This window comes from Macadamia integrifolia, chromosome 10 (assembly GCF_013358625.1).
Source record: "Macadamia integrifolia cultivar HAES 741 chromosome 10, SCU_Mint_v3, whole genome shotgun sequence".
Classification (NCBI taxonomy): Eukaryota; Viridiplantae; Streptophyta; class Magnoliopsida; order Proteales; family Proteaceae; genus Macadamia; species Macadamia integrifolia.
In genome coordinates, this window is record NC_056566.1 from 29,918,852 (window position 1) to 29,940,275 (window position 21,424).

Sequence of the window (21,424 nt, forward strand, 5' to 3'; positions counted from 1 at the left end):
AAAAAAAAAAAAAAAAAAAAAAAAAAGTTATACAATTTACAGAAATGAAAAACAACTTTATGGAATATTATTAATACTCTTCTTTAAAATATCTTTAAAGATATACCAGTCCCGGAGCCTGTTAGCCAAAGTGAATATTATTAAGACTCTTCAATTTTGGTGCCTCATGCTACTATACCTACAAATTGACATATCTGTGGGGCTGGCCCATATTTGTGGGGCATCTTTTGAGGTGGCATTTCCAGCAGATGGTTGGATTTTCATTTGGGCCAGAGGAATGTATAATAATCTTCTTGAAAAAACTCCCACAGGTTGAAGTTTGATAAAAATTATTAGATGGAAGATTTATTTTCCAGTACCTACCCATTTTCTTAGATTTTTGGGGTGTGGGTTAAATCATCCATCTGGTTGTATTCTAAATTCTGATTGCATCATCCTCTTTTAATGTCAATAAACTCATGTGCTTGTTAGATTGTGTACTGCACATTATATTATATGTTCTATTCTGATTCATTTGTTTGTCTGGGATCGGGTTGTTCTGTTGCACGATATATGGTGTAGCACAAATTTAAGTGTTGAGAGCTTTCATACACGCAGCCCAAGGTGTTCCCAGCCCTTAGATCTGACCTACATGATGTATCGCGTGACAGAGAATCCCCATCCATCTGTTTACCCCAAACAAGGCTGATATGCTCACTCAGTTGCATTATCGTTATATATTTTTCTTCCACTGCTTATGAGTCCGGATCAGGTCCTTGTACGAGAACCATTCTCGTGCGGTGCCTGATCCACGCATAAATTCCATTCAATTTCTCTTCTTACAACGAACTTTCACATTGAGTGGATTTTAAGTGTGAATCAGACACCGTATAGAAATGATTCTCATACAAGGACTTGATCCAAACTACTGCTTACTATAAACACTCTAAACAACACTAGCCTATGAAAAATTGGGAGGAAAGTACAGCCCGGCTGTTAAAACTTGAATTTTATTGTTTTTCAGTGTCAAAAACAGTGGGTTGACTGAGAGGTGCTATGCATGAAAATCCATGTGAGGGAAACCATATTGTTGACCATATGCATTTTAGTCTTTGCTCACAATTGCTTGACACTGGATTTCCCTGGACATCATTATTAATTTTAAATTTTAATATTTGCTTGTAATAAAATGACTTGATTTGAATTATAGTAAATTTTAATCTTTGATTTCTAATTATCTAATATAAAGCTATGCTTTAATATGGATGAGCTATGTTTTTCAAAGATAGCTTATGCATACCTTTGAATTGTGCTGTAATGGGTGTTAGTCCTTTCTCAGCACAATGAAGTCAATAAGATGGAAATAATGAACAAAATATGGTAGAAGCCTATGACTGAAGTATTGTTCTAGAAGATGGCATGTACGTGACACGTAATTTAAATGTGATAATTTATCCTTTAAAAAAAGAAGATATTCAATGAATTGATCGTAAATTACAAGATTTTACTAGTTTTTTCCCTTCCAAGGAAGATATTAATCGCAGCAAGAATGGAATTTCTAGTCCGATGAAGGAATCATCGTGACTCATCAAGGGTTTTCTTAGTTCAAATAGAAATAAAAATACGAAGTAGAGTAAGCATTGGTAGGTTGCATTGCATATCATTCATTCATTCTAGAATTCCAGGAATGTTTTATTTTTTGGTAAGTTGTGAAAACTGCAAAAAATGATGTGGATTGGAGAATTCTTCTATGCCACATAATTGTATTCTTGATCCAGCCTCACATTTATTTGATTATAGTGTTTTAATGGGTTAATTCTAATCACATGGCTGTATGATCATACTAAGATCAAATCACCTTCCTTAAATTTATGAACAGTTATTATCCATCTCATAGCTTTCTTTATCTTCCTTGGTCATCCTATATTAATTTGACATGAAAAGTTTTTATTGGTGATGACTTATATCGTCTAGGGTTTTGGTCTCCCGAAGGTGTTATTTTTCCTATCCTTTCTCTTTCAATCTCTCTATGGGTAGGCCAAGTCAGATGAATACAACTTGCCCAGGTTAACAACTCAACAAGTTGACGTAGTTTAACTTGAATCCAAACTGGATTTTTTTTTTTTTTTTTTTAACATGTTCAGATTCTCATTTGGATTCGTCGAAATATGAAAACATTGGTCCTATTCTCCTACTCCTATGGTCATTTTTAAAGTAAGGAGATCAAGGTTTAAGAACTCCGTATCAAGAACGGAATTGATCAAGACCTATCCAGGACCTATCTTGATAGGATAGAAATAACCCTAGTTTAATTTTAAAAAGTAACTTAAATATTACTTTCACACACAAAAACAGCACAACAGCCTCTATATTTTTCATTCATTGGATGGTGACCAAACGAGTATCTGCCTCATAATAAGTTGCTGTCACTAGGTGTCGTGACCAATTCATCCTCCCCTAAAGTCAAACATCAGATTTGAGAGTATATGGCATATGCCTCGTTGAGTCAGAAACAGCCGGAACAAAGAAAAATTAGAATCAGTATCCAATATTTTGGGTTGGGGGTGGATTGTGGCTGATATGGGTAGATTCCAGCCAATTCGGGTTTGAATCGGTTAAAATATGCCCTAAATTTAGGCATCGTCTCATAACGTTCTAGTCTTTTCTGTATTCAGAAACAGTAGAAACGACTTTTCACTTCCCAGAAACGAACATTTCTGTGTTTGATAAACTTGTTTCTTGAATCGTTTTTTATCGAGCTCAAAGATGGATCGGAATGAAAGGAAAAAAGGAAGGCGGCCTTTGGAGGTGGATGACGAACATCCTTTCCACTGCTAAAGAAGATGGTCTTTAGTGGCTTTTCTTTCACTGCTTTTGGATACATCAGAATTTTTATTAGGCTTTTTACAATGATTGTCATCCAAAGTCTTTTCTAGAAATGACGAAACATGTATGACTTGTCTCGTCACTTGTATTTGTAGAAACATAAATTGATATAAATTTCGATTTATATTTCTAAAAACAAGAGAAACAGGACGACCTTATCAAATGCTATATAGGCCGTTTCTCCATTTCTGAGAACAAGAAAAAGCAAAAACAACAAAAATGAAACTTTGTCAAATGATGCCTTAGAAATCCATTATGGCTCTAGATTTGAGAGCTGATTCTAAGGTTTTTGGGATTGAATTTGATCCAATTCCATGTTTTGATACACCTTGAGGTCTAGTGGACTTAATTATTTATTGATGATTGAATAGCCATGGCACTTAAAAGTTGTTAAAATTGGAGTTTGAGCGCGTCTGTTTGGATGCGGGAGTATTATATGTCACATAATGACAGAACAATGATGAACATATAAAAGAACTTAAAAGGTTATGTAAAGAAGAAGTGAAGTGATTTAATTAGGTGATAGAGATCGAAGGAAAATTGGAAGAGGAATCTAATGTGAAAGCCTCCCACCGCCAAAAGTGCCGTCTTTGAGGACATGGACATTTGGGAATCCCATCTACCACCAAAAATAATGACCCCACAGGTTTGACATGTGAAAATTTGGAAATTAACTATTACATATTGACTAAAATGCACCCTCTTGGTCTCCCTCTCCCTTGCTAGATATAATATCTATGGGAGGATTCTGATTCTTGTTGCTCGGGGGTGGTTTAAAATTGTTTAGAAAATCTGATTGAAAAAATATATATATTTATCAAAATCGTTCGATTCGATCTGATACATATTGATATCAATATCAATCGAGACCGATAACTTGATTAAAAAAATAATATATATATATATATATATTTGAGTGTTCAATACTTGAATGATTAAAACTAACTAATAAGGAGGAGGTGAATTCTATTAAAAAAAAAAATAATAATAATAATAAAGAAATGAGGCTACTTTATTTTTTTGCAATCTTATCAATGCTGGTTCATTGAATAATTATTACCAAAGAAAATGGTCTCCATACCATGATTTAATATTAAAGGAATATTTGTGTTATCTCATTAATTACATGTCTTTTTTTCTATTATGAAAGTTAGTATCTTATATCAGTTATTTTTCTTATCACCCCGAGTTTTTGGTGCATTTGCTTATTTTATTTTTAATGTGGCATTCATAGTTATATAAAGGAGAAGGGTTTGCTATCAGGCTGAACCAACACAGGCCAATGAGGAGGCACATAGGAGCATCCAACATGAAGAACGAGGTGAAGGGAAATGCAACTAGGGAGTGTTCTTTTTCCCTTTACAAACAACTGAAGTAAAAACATGAATAAGTGGTATCAGTAAAATTTGTGCCTGATACCACATTGATGGTATTGAAATAGGGGTAAAATAGTAAAAAAAAAAAATTTTGGTAACTTCAAGAGGAAAAGTGTTCAATCCAACTTGATACGACCGATCCTTAAAGGTATCAGTATTCGTATCGATATCGATATCGATATCCCAATATCGTGCACAAGAAACATCTAAAAGTCCTTCAATTAAGGGGTATAAATCTAACAATAAATCATTAGCCTTGACAAATATTGGGTTTTGCCATATGTAATCTTCATGTTGGTAGGCATTGATAGATCCATGTAAAAAGGAATCCTAGACCAATTTCAATGGTTGATTTTGAGCCCCAACAACCACAACAAATAGATTTACTATCAAACCCCTTTCCTTATTTAGGGCTATAACTTGACAAGGGAGAATGTGAAATGGGTAAGAAATGTGAACATTGCCCAATGCCACTTTCCTCATTTAGGGCTAAAATGTGACAAGTGGATCCACCATTAATCATTCATGAGTGGCACATGGCATAGCATAAGTTGATACTGGGAAAAAGTTCACTAATAAATGGAGACAATGGCATTTGGTTTTGGTTTCCCTGGAATAAATTAGCTTATGACACTTGTACACCTTCCCCAAAGGTGGGTCTCCCTAGCTCTGGAGTTTTGAAGCCTATATGAGGATGAACAGGTGGGCTTCTTCATTAAGTTAGCTATAGAGGGAGAAAGAAAAAACTTTAGAGAGAGAGAGAGAGAAGGGCAAAGGGATGAATTGAGCCTAGAAAGGGAATTATTTAATTTTCTTTATTTATGCGGGGCACACTTGTCTTTGAGGAAAATTGAGATCACCGGCATCTCTTCTCCCTCTAGTCTATCTTCAAAATTTCAAACAGACGTGTTCTTTCATTCAAACTCAGATAGGAACACGTAGCAGAGATGGCGATCATGATTTCAGATTATTTAAAAGAGAAAAAAGGAACACGTTCTAGAATGTAAAGCTGAAGAACCCAGAAAGCCAACCCAGTCATCCCTGGAACTTATTCTATTTCAGGGAACAATACAGTTCTTGGTAATCATCTGCCAATCTCCACAGATGGTTTTATTAATCTTATACTTCACTTTCTTCCTTGCCATCTTCTCTTCTTCCTCTTCTGATGACAGCTCCACCGTCATAATTCGTCGCGTCTGCAGCAAAACACAAGCTTCTGATCCTCAATCCTTCGACGTGAATTTTGTAGATTCCATGGAAATCATCTATCAAAAGATTTCAGAAACGGGTTTCGGTGTCTCAGCTTCCGGGGACAATGCCTCTGACCTTGTATATGGCCTTGGGCAATGTTACAATTACCTTTCTAACGTGGATTGCAGGCTCTGTTATGCTGAAAGCAGAGTGAAGCTTCCCCTGTGTCTTCCTGCAACTGTTGGCCGAGTCTACCTTGACGGCTGCTTCTTAAGCTATAGCAATTACAACTTTTCTCAAGACGTTATTGATAATTCTGATTCATATGTTTGTGGGTCATCGAAGAATGTATCAGATGAGATACGATTCAGTAATTTAACAACTCAATTGATTCAGAATTTGACATCAGAGGCCTATGAACAGGTCGATTATTATAAACAGGGCAGTGTCTTTGTTTCTTCTGGTGTTTCAGCTTATGGGATTGCTCAGTGTTGGAGGTCAGTGAATAAGAGTGGGTGCAAGGATTGCTTGGAAAGCGCAAGGAAGAATATTGTTGGGTGTCTTCCTGGTTCAGATGGAAAAGCTTTAAATGTCGGCTGCTTTGTCAGGTATTCAACGGAGCCGTTTTATTTGAACGTTTCCTCGCAAAGTGGTTCCTCCTCTGGTAATTTATCTCACCTGGTCAAAGAGTTGCAGAGATTTGCAATACATAATTTTTAATTTCTGGGTTTAATTGAATGGATATTCGGGAATTCATAACAAAAGGCTAATATCTGCGGAGAGATTTTGGACTTTAATTAGTTATTCTCAGATCTAGTTTTGTTGTTTTCCAGTTGGGAATCGTTTGAAGGTTGCATTGGGAACAGTCTTTGCTGTGGTGGTTGTGATAGGAGGAGCTATTATTTTCTGGGTAAAAAGAAGATCTTTTAGTCGCTTTAATGGTAATAATGATGAATGGATTCCAGATTTTTCTGTTTAATTAGTATAAGGGCTGGCAAAACCTGTTCGACCTTGTTAATCCTCTTCTGATTCCTGAAAGCTTTTGCTTTTTTACAGATGCAGATGGCTCTTCAGAAATAATCAGATCAATTTCAGAATCTCATCTGAGTTTTAAGTATGATGATCTAAGGAAAGCTACCAATGAATTCGATTTGGGAAATAAGATTGGCCAAGGGGGTTATGGAACAGTTTTTAAGGTAAATTAAGATTCCAAATTTAGAAGAAAGGAAATAAAAAAATCATTGAATCCGGATAAGAAATCCAAGGATAATTTTCTAATGAAAAAATTCTTTATTGCCAGGGAATTCTACCAGATGGGAGGGAAATTGCAGTTAAGAGGCTGTTCTTCAACACAAGACAATGGGTAGATCAGTTCTTCAATGAAGTAAATCTCATCAGTGGGGTTCAACACAAAAACCTAGTCAAACTCCTCGGTTGCAGCATTGAAGGTCCTGAGAGCCTATTGGTTTATGAGTACCTTTCCAACACTAGCCTGGACCGGTTCTTATATGGTAATTAAAATTTATAGTCAATCAAGTTTGCATACAAATTAGCTCTTTTAAACAATCTTTTTAATGATTTCTTTTTTCCTATTCCTTCCCCTAATTATACAACCAGATGCATTCAAGAATAAGGTTTTGGACTGGGATAAGAGATTTGATATCATCCTCGGCACGGCAGAGGGGTTAGCATATCTCCACGAAGCTTCCGAGATTAGAATAATCCATAGAGATATAAAGGCTAGTAATATACTTCTAGACGAGAGATTAAGGCCCAAGATTGCAGATTTTGGTCTCGCAAGGTATTTTGCTGAGGGTCAGAGTCATCTCAGCACTGGCATAGCTGGAACTCTGTAAGAACCTACAACCTTCTCAATTACAGTCAATATAATCCCCATTACTCATTAACCCGTAGGAAGATCAAATTCTCTATAGAGCAATAGAAGCATTGTTCTTCACAGAAGCAGATTCTGCAATATTATAGATTACCCAGCCAAGTAATTAACCTGATTGAATGATTCGAAGTACCCTGATTACAGAACTTCCTCAAGGCCCAGTGAAATGAGTTGATCAGGATTCGTGAATCATTCAATCAGGTTTAATTTTCTTTCAAGAGTCTCTAAAATGGAAACAATGTTTGGATTATACTATGTTTTTCAGAACATAGTTTTTGATCAATTTACTAAAATATGAATTGCTCTGTTTCAGTGGTTACATGGCTCCTGAGTATGTTGTCCATGGGCAGCTAACAGAGAAGGCTGATGTCTATAGCTATGGAGTACTCATCCTTGAAGTGCTCACAGGCCGGAAAAACACCACTTCAATGTCATCAACTGTAGGCCACTACCTTATGTCACAGGTAACACATATCCATATATCTTTTCTGCTTCCATTGGAATGAAGCCATTTCCAAGTGTTTTTTTCTTTTTTTTGCTTGAGCACATTGTATCATTTCATTGACAAGCTCTCCCTCCCTCTTATCAGGTATGGGATCACTATACTTCAGAGACTCTCATGGAGACAATAGATCCTGCTCTTCAAGGTCAGTGCTCGGAAGAACAGGTTGTAAAGGTGTTCACAATAGGACTACTATGCGCACAAGCGTCGCCTAGTCTTCGGCCAACAATGAGGAAAGTGGTGGAAATGCTAACCAATATGACTAGGGACCTCCCAGTCCCCACTCAACCTCCCTATATCAACGTTAAGGGAGTGGACGCCATAAATGAGGGATCTGAAACTTCCTTCTTGATATCATCAGCATCAAGAAACCCTATCTCAACGAACCAGATGTCTCTGAGTATTCTGCAGGGAAGATGATCCATGGAGTCGAGTTCTACAAACAAATCTCAGTGAAATCAGTTGCAATTTTGCTATTTTTTCTCTCTTCTTTTTGCAGTAAAATTAAGAAGTTGCCCAAAAGTTTACATTTTACATGATTTTTACCTGGAAACAGAAGGATCATAAACCCGTCCACCCCACCCCCACCCAAAAATAAAAAAAAAAAAATCCCCCTTTTTCCATTTTTCCCCCAAAGGATTCAGGGTATTTACAGTGAAAACCATAGGGAGGCAGATTTTTGTAAACACTATACAGTATAATGTAATAGAGTGAGGTTACAAGTAAGGAAATAGAAACTGCCAACTTCGGAATGCGAAGTTTATTGAGTCCAACTATCCATGCATCCCACATTTATTATCTTGAGATGTTCCCACCACTGGCACAGCTTACGTGTCTGATTTTCTGTACAGAAACTCAGCCACAAATGTATGAAAATATATGCACAAGTGGAAAATCTTTAAGGGGAAAATCAAAGTTTGAAAAATTTTAAGGGGGAAATCAAAGTTTCCAAGTGTTCCTAGTCATGTGACCCCTGCACCGACATACATCCTCATTGGTCCCCATATTGGCACAGGAGCCACACAAACAGGGTGTGTTCTTTTCCCTTTTGCAAGAGTCCCCATATTGGCACAGGAGCCACACAAACAGGGTGTGTTCTTTTCCCTTTTGCAAGAGTCCCCATATTGGCACAGGAGCCACACAAACAGGGTGTGTTCTTTTCCCTTTTGCAAGAGCCGTAGAGAGAGAAATGATAGGTGAAAGATGAGTTGAGCCCCTGTTTTGAGAGGAGTATGGAATGCACCTTATCCTGCTCAAGAGAAGCGTGTAGGTTCATTGGCCGAAGTACCATTTACACTTTTAGGTGAAAGTTGGGTGACTCGAGCTACACCTAGAAACAATGCGCTATAAATGATTTCCCTGAAAGATCCGAAAATCCCACCTTACTGGATGGCCCCTGAATGCTCTCATTGGCCTCCACACTGATGCAACGGCCACACAGCTTAGTAACGAAACCATTCCACTTGAATTACATTTTTGAGAGTAAGAAGAGTCAGGAGGGTGGCGATCCTTTCCTTCAACGCTCTATAACTTCTTCCCACCCCTCTTTTTCGAGTAGAGTCAAATTTTATATCTTCTATATACAGCAAATGAAGAGTCCTACACAAACTAAACTAAAATTGCCAAGAAATCTCCATTGCATTCACGAAAGTAATCATTGAACTGCACTTGTAGCATGACATAGAAGCAACAATGCGCAGTGTTACCAGCAGAGTTGCCAGCTACATACACTACAGTTGGGTAATGGCGAAGATTGTTGAGCACATCAACAACTCGTTACAGACTGCATATTTTCATGTATGGCCTTGTAGCACTGGAGACTGCAAAGTGGAAGATTTGTCTTGGAATCTCGGTACTTGTATGTGTTGCTACATGACGGCCCAGCACACTTCTCGCGCGGGGGCGGGTAACTGAAAATCCACAGCAATGACACAATTAAATCATCAGTGGATAAAAAAACCAAATTTGGATTCATCTTCAAATGTGTGTAAAAACTAAAGATGCAGAATTAGCATTGGTGGGCTGCAAGAGAATCTTTATACAGGAACCCAATTCAGCCACATGTAGCAGCTAATGAGGGAGCTAAATTTTGTAGACATGAAGATCCCACATGTCAAATTGCAGACAAATTTAAGTTTACCAAGTGGCAAAATAAGGAACTTTAGTGGCATTGTATGGACAAACACATCAAGGTATGGCATTAGATGGGAGGATAAATGATTGAATTTGATCCTGAAATTTGAAACGAAGAAGACCATTCTCTAGATATCCAATGGTCAGATTTAACACGTCACTATTCCACAAAACAGGGTGCGCCTGTCCAAAGATTCTCTTGATGGGTTGCTGTCCCCCAAAACTTTACCTAAAATAAAATTTGAATTTGAAAGAGAAGGGCATGGATCTGAACCTGCGTGGCTTGGTGTCAAATATGCTTGGCAGTCCTACTTCTTTAGGGAATGTAACTACTGTCCCAGTAGGGCCCATGATCCATCTGACAGTGTTAGACGCAAGTGTAATTGCATTGGCGGCCTTCTCCTGCATAAAAAATGTTAGTCCCCAGTCACACAACAGGAACAATGGAAATTGCAGAAAATATGCTCATGTACTACTAATACCTGTGCCAATTCGTCTCGCCGCTTCTTATTCTTGTCCTCCCGTTTCTTCCTACTGGAGTCCTGTCCTAGAATTTTCCTGATTGCCTCCGCCTAAAAGAATCAAACAAGAAAATCATGACAATCTGATTGTACTCAAGCAACAAATAATAAAAATAGAATATAAAATGGCAAGCAAACCTCAGATTCTCTAGCAGCCTTCTCTACTTGCATTCTACGTCTCTGAGCAGCCTCGGCCTTTTTCAGTTGCTGCTCCACTTCTGAGAGCTTCTCCTTTTGCTCTGAATTAAGAGAGGAAGGGAGAAAAATCAACATAAGGAACGGAAAATTTTAATGCAAATCCAACAAAGAATCCTAATGTCTTAGGGATTGCAATAATATGAAAGAACTCAATAAGAATGCTCACTTCTTGGTGGGGCAGGGGGAAGCCCATTTGGAAACTCAATTAAACTTGCTCCAGTCCCAGAAGTAACATCTTTGCCTGACTGCATGGCCCGTTGGCGTGTTGTAAGAGAAGTTTCTTTCTTGCTTTCCATCAATGTATCGACAGATTCTTTCCTCAGCTTCTTCCGCTTTGCTTCAGGCTCACCATCTGATGCTGGTTCTTCTTCATCAACATAATCTGTATCCTCAGACACCCTATCCAATCTTGACTTCTTCTTGCCATCTTTTCCTGACCTTGATGAGCCATATTCTTCCACGTCTTCATCATATTCACCATTGAAAACCTTACTATTTGAAACCTTCAAAATTCTTTTATGTTTCCTGCTTCCTTCATCCTCATCATCTTCATACTCAGCACCATAATCTGCTGTAGACTTGGAAGTTTTAAGTCTCTCTAGGTAGCGGATCTCCTCATCTTCAGCATCCTCATCAAATGCATCATCCAAAACACGTCTCTTGGGAACCCTCTTGCTCTTACGAACTGGCTCAGATTTGTCTGTATGCCTCCCAGAGTCTTCAGACATTTTGCCTTTGGAAGAATCGTCCCTCTTCCCAAGACTGAAACCACTTCTTGAGAAATCTTTCCAAGGGATTCCTTGCAATCCACTTGACTTCTCTGGAGGAGGAGGGGAGTTATCATCATCCGAATTGTCCTGCAACCAAATAGTTGTTCAGATAAAGAACCCACAAGAATTCATATATTTAATATTAACACTATGACTACAACAACATGACAGGTACTAAAAGTTTAATACTCTAGGACCCCCCCACCCAAAAACATCTAAAAAAAAAAAAAAAAAAAGGTTATTCAAGACCCCCCTATTCCTGCATTGTCAAATGAATGGAATAATGTGGGCAAACCATATAATTAATCTGACTGAAACATTTTATGCACCAACCAACTACATTTCACAGTTTGCACCATATTCCACTCAACAAAAAATAGCTCTCATATCTGGCTGGATAAATTTGGGTCAAGAAAAAAACCGTTGATGGATCCCTTAAATTGGTCACCCCTGACTCCATACTCTTGCTTCCAAACTTACATGTGCTTTGACCATGGAGAGAGGAAACAATACAAAGACCAACCTATCTTAGCTCTTCAGATTTGACTAAGGATAAATTCATTGCTAAAAGATATGAAACAAAACTAATCACTGCTACTGCATAATTTGAGTAGAAACTGCTGAAGTACCTGAAGAATCAGCTTTTGCCTTGGCCGAGGAGCATCTGAAGCCCGAGAAGACTTAATAGAAGACCCACCACCAAAAGCCACATCTGATGTTGACTTTGCATGAATTGTGCGGGTAACTCCACCTACCTTCAGCTTTACCTTTTTAAGCTTGCTTTCATTTCCTATTCCATCTGAGCCTACTACTGACTGCCCTGAATTACGACTTTCCCCACTCTTTCCATTGCCAAGATGACTGACTGTCTTTCTTGAGTGCAGTTCAGAGCTTGCCGTCACCTTGTTTGTATTTTTCCAATTAGCTGGAGCAAGGACACCTTCACTGCACCTTTTGGAATCTGAACCACTTCGCACATGATCATTACTACCCTTTGAACTTCCATTGCTGTAGAATCTATCATATTCTCCATATGTTCCATCTTCCTTCTTGATCTTTTTATGGGTAGTTTCACCATCAGCTCTATTACTAGATGGCACCCTTGAAGCACATTGATTAAGATTGAACTCTTTCTTCCGAGAACTTGCATCATAACCAGTGTTCTCATCACTGGACACCTTGCTGACATTATTGTCTGAGGGTGGGGTCGATGACAATGACGAATGATCACGTGCATCTGGAAATGATTGTGAATCAGGCCTAGGACGCCGAAATGTGTTGCTCCTCTTCTTCCTTACAGTGCTTCCAACACCATCAAAACCAGAGCCACTGAAGCCTTCCATGGGAGAAATAATGAACTTACACCAAGGGAAAACTGGTTCTTGATCCTTCCAAAATGGGGAAGGGGACACAGAAAACCTTGTAATCCAAAAAATCTGAAACATATACAGCCAGAAGTGATAGGAAATATTAGTTGATATAATGAATTAAACTCTCAAACTGAATGAAAGGAACTACAATTGACCAATATAGGAGGGGAAGCAAATCAACCCAACAATCACAAAGATATCCAAGATAGGATCTTGTCTCTAAGTTCACATAACATAATACCAGAAGATGCGGCAAACAGGAGCATAAAGCTTCAAGAAGGCTAACAAATAAAATGCAAAAGGATCAATAACACAAACTAAAACCAAAAAACTCAAGCAATCATTGGGAAGAACAGGGACACAGAATCGGTGAGCCTAGAAGTACAAGAAAAGAGAAAATAGCTGGACAACCCAGAGATCCAGCACCAGGATGAGGAAAACAAAAGCTAAGATACCAACTCAGAGAAACCCCTTAGCAACGTAGTGCCAGGATGAGAAACACATGCTCCAATTGAACCCTAAAACAGATCAACAAACGGAGACAACAGAAAAAAAAAAAACCCAATTAAATTAAACAAAAGATATGAAAAAAATCCGCTTCAATCAAACCATCAGGCAATGGAAGAAGAGAAGAACACAAGAAACAAAGATGAAAATAAACCACATCCACATCAACACATCAAAGGAAAACTGAAATCGGAGAAAAACCAAATACTTAAACAGAAAGACAAAAAGAACGCATCTCTTCAATCCAACAAACAGAAACAGCATTAATAGAACACATACCACAGAGATCAAAACAACCCGAATGAAATCGAGATAACCAGATGAAATCACCGAAATCGGATAACAAAGAGAGAATCATTACCCTTGTCGAAGGAAGCGATGCTCACGAAACCCTAATGTGTTCTTCGCAAGAAACCAAAAAGGTGGGGACCCAATTCCCAAGGGAAGAAAATAAAGGAGGGAGTAGAGAGAAAAAGATGAGAGAAGGTAAAGATGCCACTTGGGTTAAGAAAGGGTGAGTTAAGAACAAGGTTACTTGCTTTTCTGCTTGATGATGATGGTAGTAGCTGGGGTGGTGGTGATATATTGGCTTCTGGTTGGGTCGAGAAATTCGGGGAAGTGATTGGGTCAGAAAGAGAAGGAGGGTAGGGGGACGGGTTTAGGGTTAGAGTTATAAGTTCTTGTGGGAGTTGCTCAAGAGAGGGGTAAAGGAGACGCCTAATCTTCTCCATCTTTCTTATTCCCCCACACCTGTGTTGTTTTTGTTGTACTTGTGGTATAACCTTATTGTCTCCTATCTCGTTGCGGTCACCACCCCAGTAATCCGTTTCTCTCTCTCCCTCTCTCTCTCTCTCTCTCTCTCTTTCTCTCTCTTTGTATCTCCTTTGAATGCCTTCTTTTTATTTCTCTTCCATTCTCACGCGGGAGGAGTACTGCAGGTTTGTGCGCACGCTAAAACATCGAGCGCTACTGCGTAATTTAGACTTTAGACACAGCCTTTTGTCGTTTGTATTTTATACTTTTGGAAAAGGTTTTCTAAGCCGCTGGTAGGTATGCTAGCATCTTTTATGTGTATCTCTCCTGCTCACAAAATGATCACTTTGTCTTTAAATATTTGCTTGCTAAGAGGGAACCCTCTCCCTTTTTACTATGGGTTTGAAAGATTGTTCTTTAAGGAACATAGGGGGTGCACCGTATGAGAGAGACTATGGCACCGTTTGATAACGTTTTTTTCGTTTCTGTGTCTAGAAATAACAAAAATGAATTTTCACGTTTCTGGGAACAAAAATGGATTTTTGGGTATTTGATAAACCTATTTCTTTGATCGATTTGTGCACACATTGTTGTTTGATAACATGCTCCTCACATTTGAGCTTCAAAAATTCCATTACTTTTGAGCTTGCAAAGAGTCACGCTTCTCACTTTTGGGCTTTTTTATCGGGCACAAAACCAAATTTATTGCCTTCACTTGTTTCTAGAAAATTTCGTCATAACTGTTTCTTCTAACAGAAATTTTCATAAATTCCTATTTATGTTTTTGAAAACGGGTAGAACAAAACAAGATTATCAAATGCTTTTTACCCCGTTTCTTCATTTCTAAGAACAGAAAAATGCAAAAATGTGTTTTTAGGAACATTGTCAAACGATGCCTATGTGTGTCCTCCTTTGTTGGCTCAAATGACCTTTGTTTTTATACTATATACTTCATACCGTATATGGAAAAGGGTTTCCCACAACGTCGGAGCAAAAAGAGTATACCAATTGGGAGGCTTGCACTATCCGTTTCTTCAATAAGGAGAGAGACAATGTTAGGGGTTGTTAGGAAGGGAAAAGATTGTGAAAGAGTTTATTTTGACAAATTGACAAAACTTTTCCTCTAGTGGGATGGGGCATTTGAATTCTACCATCCTCTCTCCACTTAAAAGGTTGGACCATTCGCGTCTCGAGCTTTTGTATTTTTATTTTGGGAAAAGGTTGAACACACCTTCATGGTGTCCAGCATTTGTTATTCTCTCTTCTCCCACTTTGGAAGAGACTCTTACCCTTTTATATTTAGCCCTGTGATTACTGCATGCCACTAGCTTATCGAAAGCTGAAGGAATGTCCAATCTCTCCCTTTTATTTTTCAATTTTGACAATTTATCTGTTCATTTATTCCACAATACGTGGTGGAAAATATGAATTCTTATGCACTACAATTATACAGAAAGAGATGAGATTTATTTATGCACCAAATTTAAGAGGTTTGGCAACTATATAATTTGGCAATAATTATATATCCATTGACTTAAGCCAAGCACAATTCTTGGTGATAAAAAAAAAAAAAAAAAATGCAAACACTATAAGAGATCATCATAGGTTCATTCATACGAGCTTTTATCAATAGCAGTTTGATAATGATCATGAGTAAAATAAAACATAGATATGCCCTAATAGGTAATGACAATATTACCTTCCCGACAACTCTTTATTCTTAATTTTTTTGTTAAAATAATTTTTCTTATTTTGTTCTTTGGCTATTTAAGAAGGGAGTCTTAATTCTCATTAATATGCAAGTATATACCCTAGTTGCAATTCAAACTTAATAGTAACAATGAATGTGCCACTTCGTATTAATAAAAATAAATAAATAACGAATGTGCCACAGGGTAATCAACAAAATGTGCCACCCCAAGTTTGAAATATAAGTCGACCTATAGATGATTTATTTTTTAGAAAAAGCACAAACTAAGAAATTAGCAAATTCAATCATGAGATATGGAAAAAAATATTCTCCAATATCAACCATTTATCTCCCACCATCCAATGGCTGGGATGGCTTGAACATGCATTCCAATCAATACCTAGGGACGTGTGTCTAATTCATCCCAATCGTTGGATGGGTGAGTGGTAGCAATTGCATGCCCAAGTCGTTAGAGAAGAGTCAGATACGAATAAAAAAATAAAAAATAAAAAAATGAGAGAGAAGAAGAAGGGATACGTTATATAAAGCTTGGAAATTCAAGAAAATTGATGAGGTAAATGAGTTTATTTAAGTGTTGGAACTATATTTGATATTCTTTTGGGTATAGATTAGGATTAAGTTTACTATGATAGAAAATTTATCTTGATTTATATAATCTCTATAAAATTTGTTGAGGGGATTGTAATAAACCCTACAAACTTAGTAAGTTTTTATTTTCTTAAGAGGGCAACCCACCTTCCCAACCCAAATTCTAACTGAAAAACCCACCACCAACCCCAACGTCCACCGGCCCCACCCAAAAAAGAAGTAAATGAGTAATGTGTCTTAAGAGCACCCATAGAGTTGGCAAGGTGGATGAAATTCTTCATAATTCAATACAGAATCAGCACCATACTCAAATAGTAGCGACAGTGGACACTGACTCAAATCCTTTGCGGTGAGCGGTGATCGGTAGTGAAGATTCAATGGATGAGAAGGTCCTGACATATACCCCAACCATTGAATGCTCACTGCCGCTCACTACCTCCCTGTAGAGACTTTTTGTGCTAGTGGACCCCAAGTAAGTCTGGTGATATGATTGCACCTTGTTGATAGTTTACAAGGCTAATGCCTTGGTCTCTATATCATGTACCTCCTCTCACACAAGGCAATGCCATTTGTCATTGAGAGACCCAAGTCCAGCCCCCACCCTCACCCTGCCCTTGGGCATTGTGGCAGTGGAACTTTTGCTCAATAGAACCAAACTCTCTTCTTTTGGGAAGAAAGTTTTATTGTCAGGAAGCATGGCTCTGGCACTTGTATCCTTGTGTCTCCCTATTTCCTCCCCCTTGTAAAATGATCCCCTTCTCCTCCAATGATTGAACCAAAAGAAGAAAATGCTCGGAGAACACTTTCCCTTTTGTCAATTTGACACCTTTTTCTGTTTGGGAAGAAATCAATTTGATGCTCTATGTTACTTATCCATTAGATTGACCATATGACAAATTCGTCACGGTTGTATCTTGTATAGATCACATGTACTGATTTCTTCCTCTTTGTATCAATAATTGCAATTTTTTTTTTTTTTTTTTTGCTCCAAACATTTCATCAAAATTGATCAAATTATGATGAAGTTTTACTGATGAACTGAAAAAAAAAACTGATCTTGTGATGAGTTTCATAAAATTTCTCTCCATACCATTTCTTATAGAGCTAAATATATATATATATATATATATATATACTTTTTTCGGGGGTAAAGACTATATACATATACACCATAGTATGCATCAATTCCTTAAAAAAAAAAAATCCCAAATTGGGAAAGAGAATTATAAATGACCTCTCAAGCCAACAGCTTATATATATAGTCATGCAAACGCAATAGGAAGTAGGAACCTCTTCTTCCATTCAATTTTTCTTTCTAGGGAGAATTACATGAATTTTATTTTTTTTTAAAGGTATTGATTGGGTTTGTGAAGTGAGTTGCAGTACATATACGTTACAAATTACAGAGGAAATAGACTCATATAAGCAAAACGAATCCCACCAAAATCCACTTTAATGGATTTTTGATTAAGGATCTTTCAAATTCTCTACTTGACCAAGGAAGCAATGGCGAGGCAATTGCTGATTAGATCAATCAAGATAGCATCTGGACGGGACATAAGCTGTTTCACCTCTTGGTTATTGGAGATCCAGTCATCACAATCACCAACATCAGACACAGCCGCACTGAGCATGGTATTGACAGTGCCAATGTCATGAACCTTCATGGCATTCTCTGCTTCTTGAAGGTTTTCCAAAACATCACTGAAACTATCCTTGCAGTCCTTAAGAGAGGAAACCGTGGGGGGGTCGACCTTTGGATCCTGAGACTTCTTTATAGCCAATGCTGAAACAGCTCTGGTTTTGTGTCTGCAGGCCCTGATTTCGGCTTCGAAGATGGTGGCTAGATTAGCCTTGCCATGGAGGTAGTGTGTGACTGAGGAGATACAGAGATGTGGGTAGTCAGTGGCGTGGCAGATTTTATTGACTACTGGATCAATTTTGATGTTTGTTCCTGGGTTCTTCTTTCTCACTGGTGGGGTTGCAGGGTTATGCTCTGGTTTTGGTTGGGGTGGGGAGGAGAAGGAGATATGTGGGGGTTTGTGGAGGGTGAGATTGCGAGGGACACATAAGGCCTCTGCAGAATAGAAGAAGAAGAAGAGGGAAGAAAGAGAGACAATGAAGACTAAACGATTAAGATAAGAAGGCCCCATTGTCTGATTAGGAGAGAAGATTAATTAGGAGAAAGCGAGACAAAGGGATTAAGGGGATAGAGATGTTTTGTATTAAGATTTAGGCGCTTTGGCCTTTTAGGAAGGTGGGTTTGATTGGTTAGCCACGCAATTAGGAAGAAATACTAATTAGGGTAACTGTTTTGGCATTTGTTTTAGACTTCTCAAGTGATGAGTCCTTTTTTTTTTCTCTTTTCCTACCTACTTTGCTAGTTATGCTGTGTTCTGTTTAATTCTTGCTCTATCAAAGTTTAAACTACCTAACTGCTACTTTGTTTGAAATGCAGTGCTGGAGGACCTGGTCAATTTACTAACTTAAAAGGGTAAATTACACTAGGGTACCTAACGTTTGGAGAAATTACATCTGGGGTACCTCTTGTTTGATATAATAAAAATTTACATCGACCACTCCTCGCCTTTGCCCCAATTACATCACCTCCCCTCCCCACTCGTTTCGTTTTTTTATATTTAAACCCAAAAAACTAACACCGGTTCACTGGTTTGAGGTGTTTCTCGTTAACTTGAACCCAATTTTTCCAAATCCTCAGAATCCTTCTTTATTTCTACAACCTACGAAAGAGCAAACACTTTAGGGCTTTCTTTCCAACTTGGTATGCGATTCCTCACTGTAGGTTATTCCGGCGAACATCAACTTGTTCCGGCAATGGGACATTCATCACCATAGGTTGTTCCGACGAAACAGGGGGCTGGGATTCTTCAATTCTGCCCATAACTTCCATAAACCATGGACGACGAAACCGGTGAGTCTCATCTTTGCAATTTGATTTCCTGTCTCGGATTTCAGAATTTCGATTCGTACCTGAAGATCACACCGCATTGCTTCTGGGTTCTTAGTATACTATCTCGATACTTACTTTTTTGCCAATTTTTCTGTTGATTCCCTTAACGAAATGTGATACTGGGTTCTCACCTTTTTATTATTACACAACATGCTCTCTGTAAATTTTTTTCTTCAGGTTTGATCAAGTTAATTGTTTTTTATTATTTTCTGTTTATATATTAAAAAGTTGAGGCTTTTGTTCTTTCGCCTTATATTGTGCAGGTATCTCTAGTATAAGACAAGGTAAAGAGGTCCACAATTGGGCAGTGAAGAATGGATTTGAGGATCAAACATTTTGGAATGTGCTCATTTTGACATTTATGCCAAATGTGGAAGAAGTGAAGGCTCCCAAAGAGTTTTTGATCTTCTTAAAGAGAATAACTTGGTCACTTAGAACTCTAATTAATTTTAGAGTTGTATTACCGGAACCAATTTAACATTGGCAGACTGGTATATCGACCAAAGACACTGGTAGCCTTCTGCTACCCACTCCAACAACCGAACCTGCGTGGTGTTCACAGGAGAGAAATGGGGAAAAAAATTGAACCAAATACATCATACCTTCACTTCACCGGAGAGTATCTGTTTTCGCCAGCGGCTATCAATTGGCCGGAATGTATTCCTCACTTTGCCAGAAGGAAGAGCACCTCTCCCATGTTGGAGAAGGTAATGTTCAGTTACGGTTGGGATTTGGGGATTTTTTTAAGGTTCAAAAGGTGTTAAAAGGGTAAAACAGGTAGGAAGGGTAGTTAGGTCTTTTTAAATTCAAAACTAACACTAGTGAACGGTTTTGGTTTTTTGGGTTTAAATGTAAAAGACGAAACGAGAGGGGGGTGATGTAATTGGGGCAAAGGCGAGGGGTGGTGAATGTAAATTTCTTTAATAAATATATTATGTTTAGAATACCTCAGGTAAATGTTATGTTAGAGATACATTATTTTTTCATATTTTCAATTTTGCTCATATCTCCCCACATCCATAATATCCTTTAATGGAGGGGGATTGAAAGTAATCTATATATACTCTTACTAATACCAACAGCCACAATGACACACCACCATCAGCAGCAACAACACTACCACAGTGGTGGCGCCACCACCTCCACCGCCCAGTTCCCCCCCCCCCCCCCCCTTTTACAATGTCACTTTATCAGTCCATTACTCCACTTTCGAAGGAACTCCTCTGATCTGCCATCCACGTACTGTTACAATCTTTTTCTTCTTTTCAGTAGCCTATCATCCTCTCTTTAGTTACCAGGGTTAGTTTTGCAGCTTCATCCTTCCTCCTCTCTAAAACATTCTTATTTAGATGGTCTACTGTGCGTAGCCACTCCACCCAATCTCACACCATCCATGGGGAGACAACAGGGTGAGGTAGTTACCTATAGGGGAGGGGATCCAGATCTGGATCCTCTCAAGTGCTCCAATGAGCCCAGCGTGCATTGGACTGCTGGCAATACCAAACACGCACACCTGGCTGCTAGATGCACACTTGTCACACTATTGCACTTGAGAGGATCTGGTTCCAGGAGACCCAGAAGAGATTCTAGACTGCTACCATATGTTACTATTGTTCACGAACCAAGCATTGAATGAGTTAAAAGGATTGTAAGCCTCCGCTGCAGTTATTAATGCTCCTATCTCCTCCCTGTTCCTGTTCCTGTTCCCTCAAGATTCCGCAGTTGGGCTTCTAGCTTAGATATGTTCTCTAGCCATCAATTTTTTAATTTGGACTATCTCCTTCTTTCTGGGTAAGAATTTGGACCATCTCCAAGAACATCATATTAAGTTCTGTCTTCATAGCTCTGAATAAAGCTTCTGTTGCCCCAACCAGCGAAAGCTCCCCCTGTACGACGATATCAGTAGAGCTGAGGAGTCTTTAAGGTTTGAAAACTTTCATGGATCAACTACACTAATCCAAGTTCGAGGTATAAATTTTCGAGTGCTAAGGCTTTAAAACTCTCTCTCTCTCTCTCTCTCTCTCTCTCTCTCTCTCTCTCTATAAAGCAAGAGTAGTAAGGAAGTATGTTGTAA

At 38.3% G+C, this 21,424-nt stretch overlaps 3 protein-coding genes across 5 annotated transcripts; 1 reads left to right on the plus strand and 2 right to left on the minus strand.

Annotated features, from left to right (window-relative positions):
* The first annotated feature begins 5,125 nt into the window (after positions 1 to 5,125).
* Positions 5,126 to 8,601, plus strand: LOC122091793 (cysteine-rich receptor-like protein kinase 42). 2 transcript variants are annotated; one of them, XM_042661935.1, is made up of 7 exons: positions 5,126 to 6,096; positions 6,266 to 6,373; positions 6,489 to 6,628; positions 6,733 to 6,943; positions 7,050 to 7,284; positions 7,640 to 7,790; positions 7,916 to 8,601. In XM_042661935.1, the coding sequence occupies exons 1-7, from the start codon at positions 5,346 to 5,348 to the stop codon at positions 8,246 to 8,248; spliced, it is 1,929 nt and encodes a 642-aa protein (XP_042517869.1). In that variant the 5' UTR covers positions 5,126 to 5,345; the 3' UTR covers positions 8,249 to 8,601. The 2 variants fall into 2 exon arrangements, with proteins under 2 accessions (XP_042517869.1, XP_042517870.1); XM_042661936.1 differs by having other exon boundaries at positions 5,912 to 6,040.
* Positions 8,602 to 9,447: 846 nt separating this feature from the next.
* On the minus strand, positions 9,448 to 14,194 carry LOC122091795 (nucleolar protein dao-5-like). 2 transcript variants are annotated; one of them, XM_042661937.1, is made up of 7 exons: positions 13,689 to 14,194; positions 12,080 to 12,886; positions 10,847 to 11,537; positions 10,621 to 10,721; positions 10,444 to 10,533; positions 10,236 to 10,363; positions 9,448 to 9,738 (listed from the first exon to the last, which is right to left on the minus strand). In XM_042661937.1, the coding sequence occupies exons 2-7, from the start codon at positions 12,791 to 12,793 to the stop codon at positions 9,594 to 9,596; spliced, it is 1,869 nt and encodes a 622-aa protein (XP_042517871.1). In that variant the 5' UTR covers positions 12,794 to 12,886; positions 13,689 to 14,194; the 3' UTR covers positions 9,448 to 9,593. The 2 variants fall into 2 exon arrangements, with proteins under 2 accessions (XP_042517871.1, XP_042517872.1); XM_042661938.1 differs by having other exon boundaries at positions 13,607 to 14,194.
* Positions 14,195 to 17,862: 3,668 nt separating this feature from the next.
* On the minus strand, positions 17,863 to 18,532 carry LOC122092376 (putative pectinesterase/pectinesterase inhibitor 26). Its single transcript, XM_042662687.1, has one exon. It carries the CDS (start codon positions 18,530 to 18,532, stop codon positions 17,867 to 17,869), a length of 666 nt encoding a protein of 221 aa, XP_042518621.1. The 3' UTR covers positions 17,863 to 17,866.
* Between the last annotated feature and the right edge of the window lie 2,892 nt (positions 18,533 to 21,424).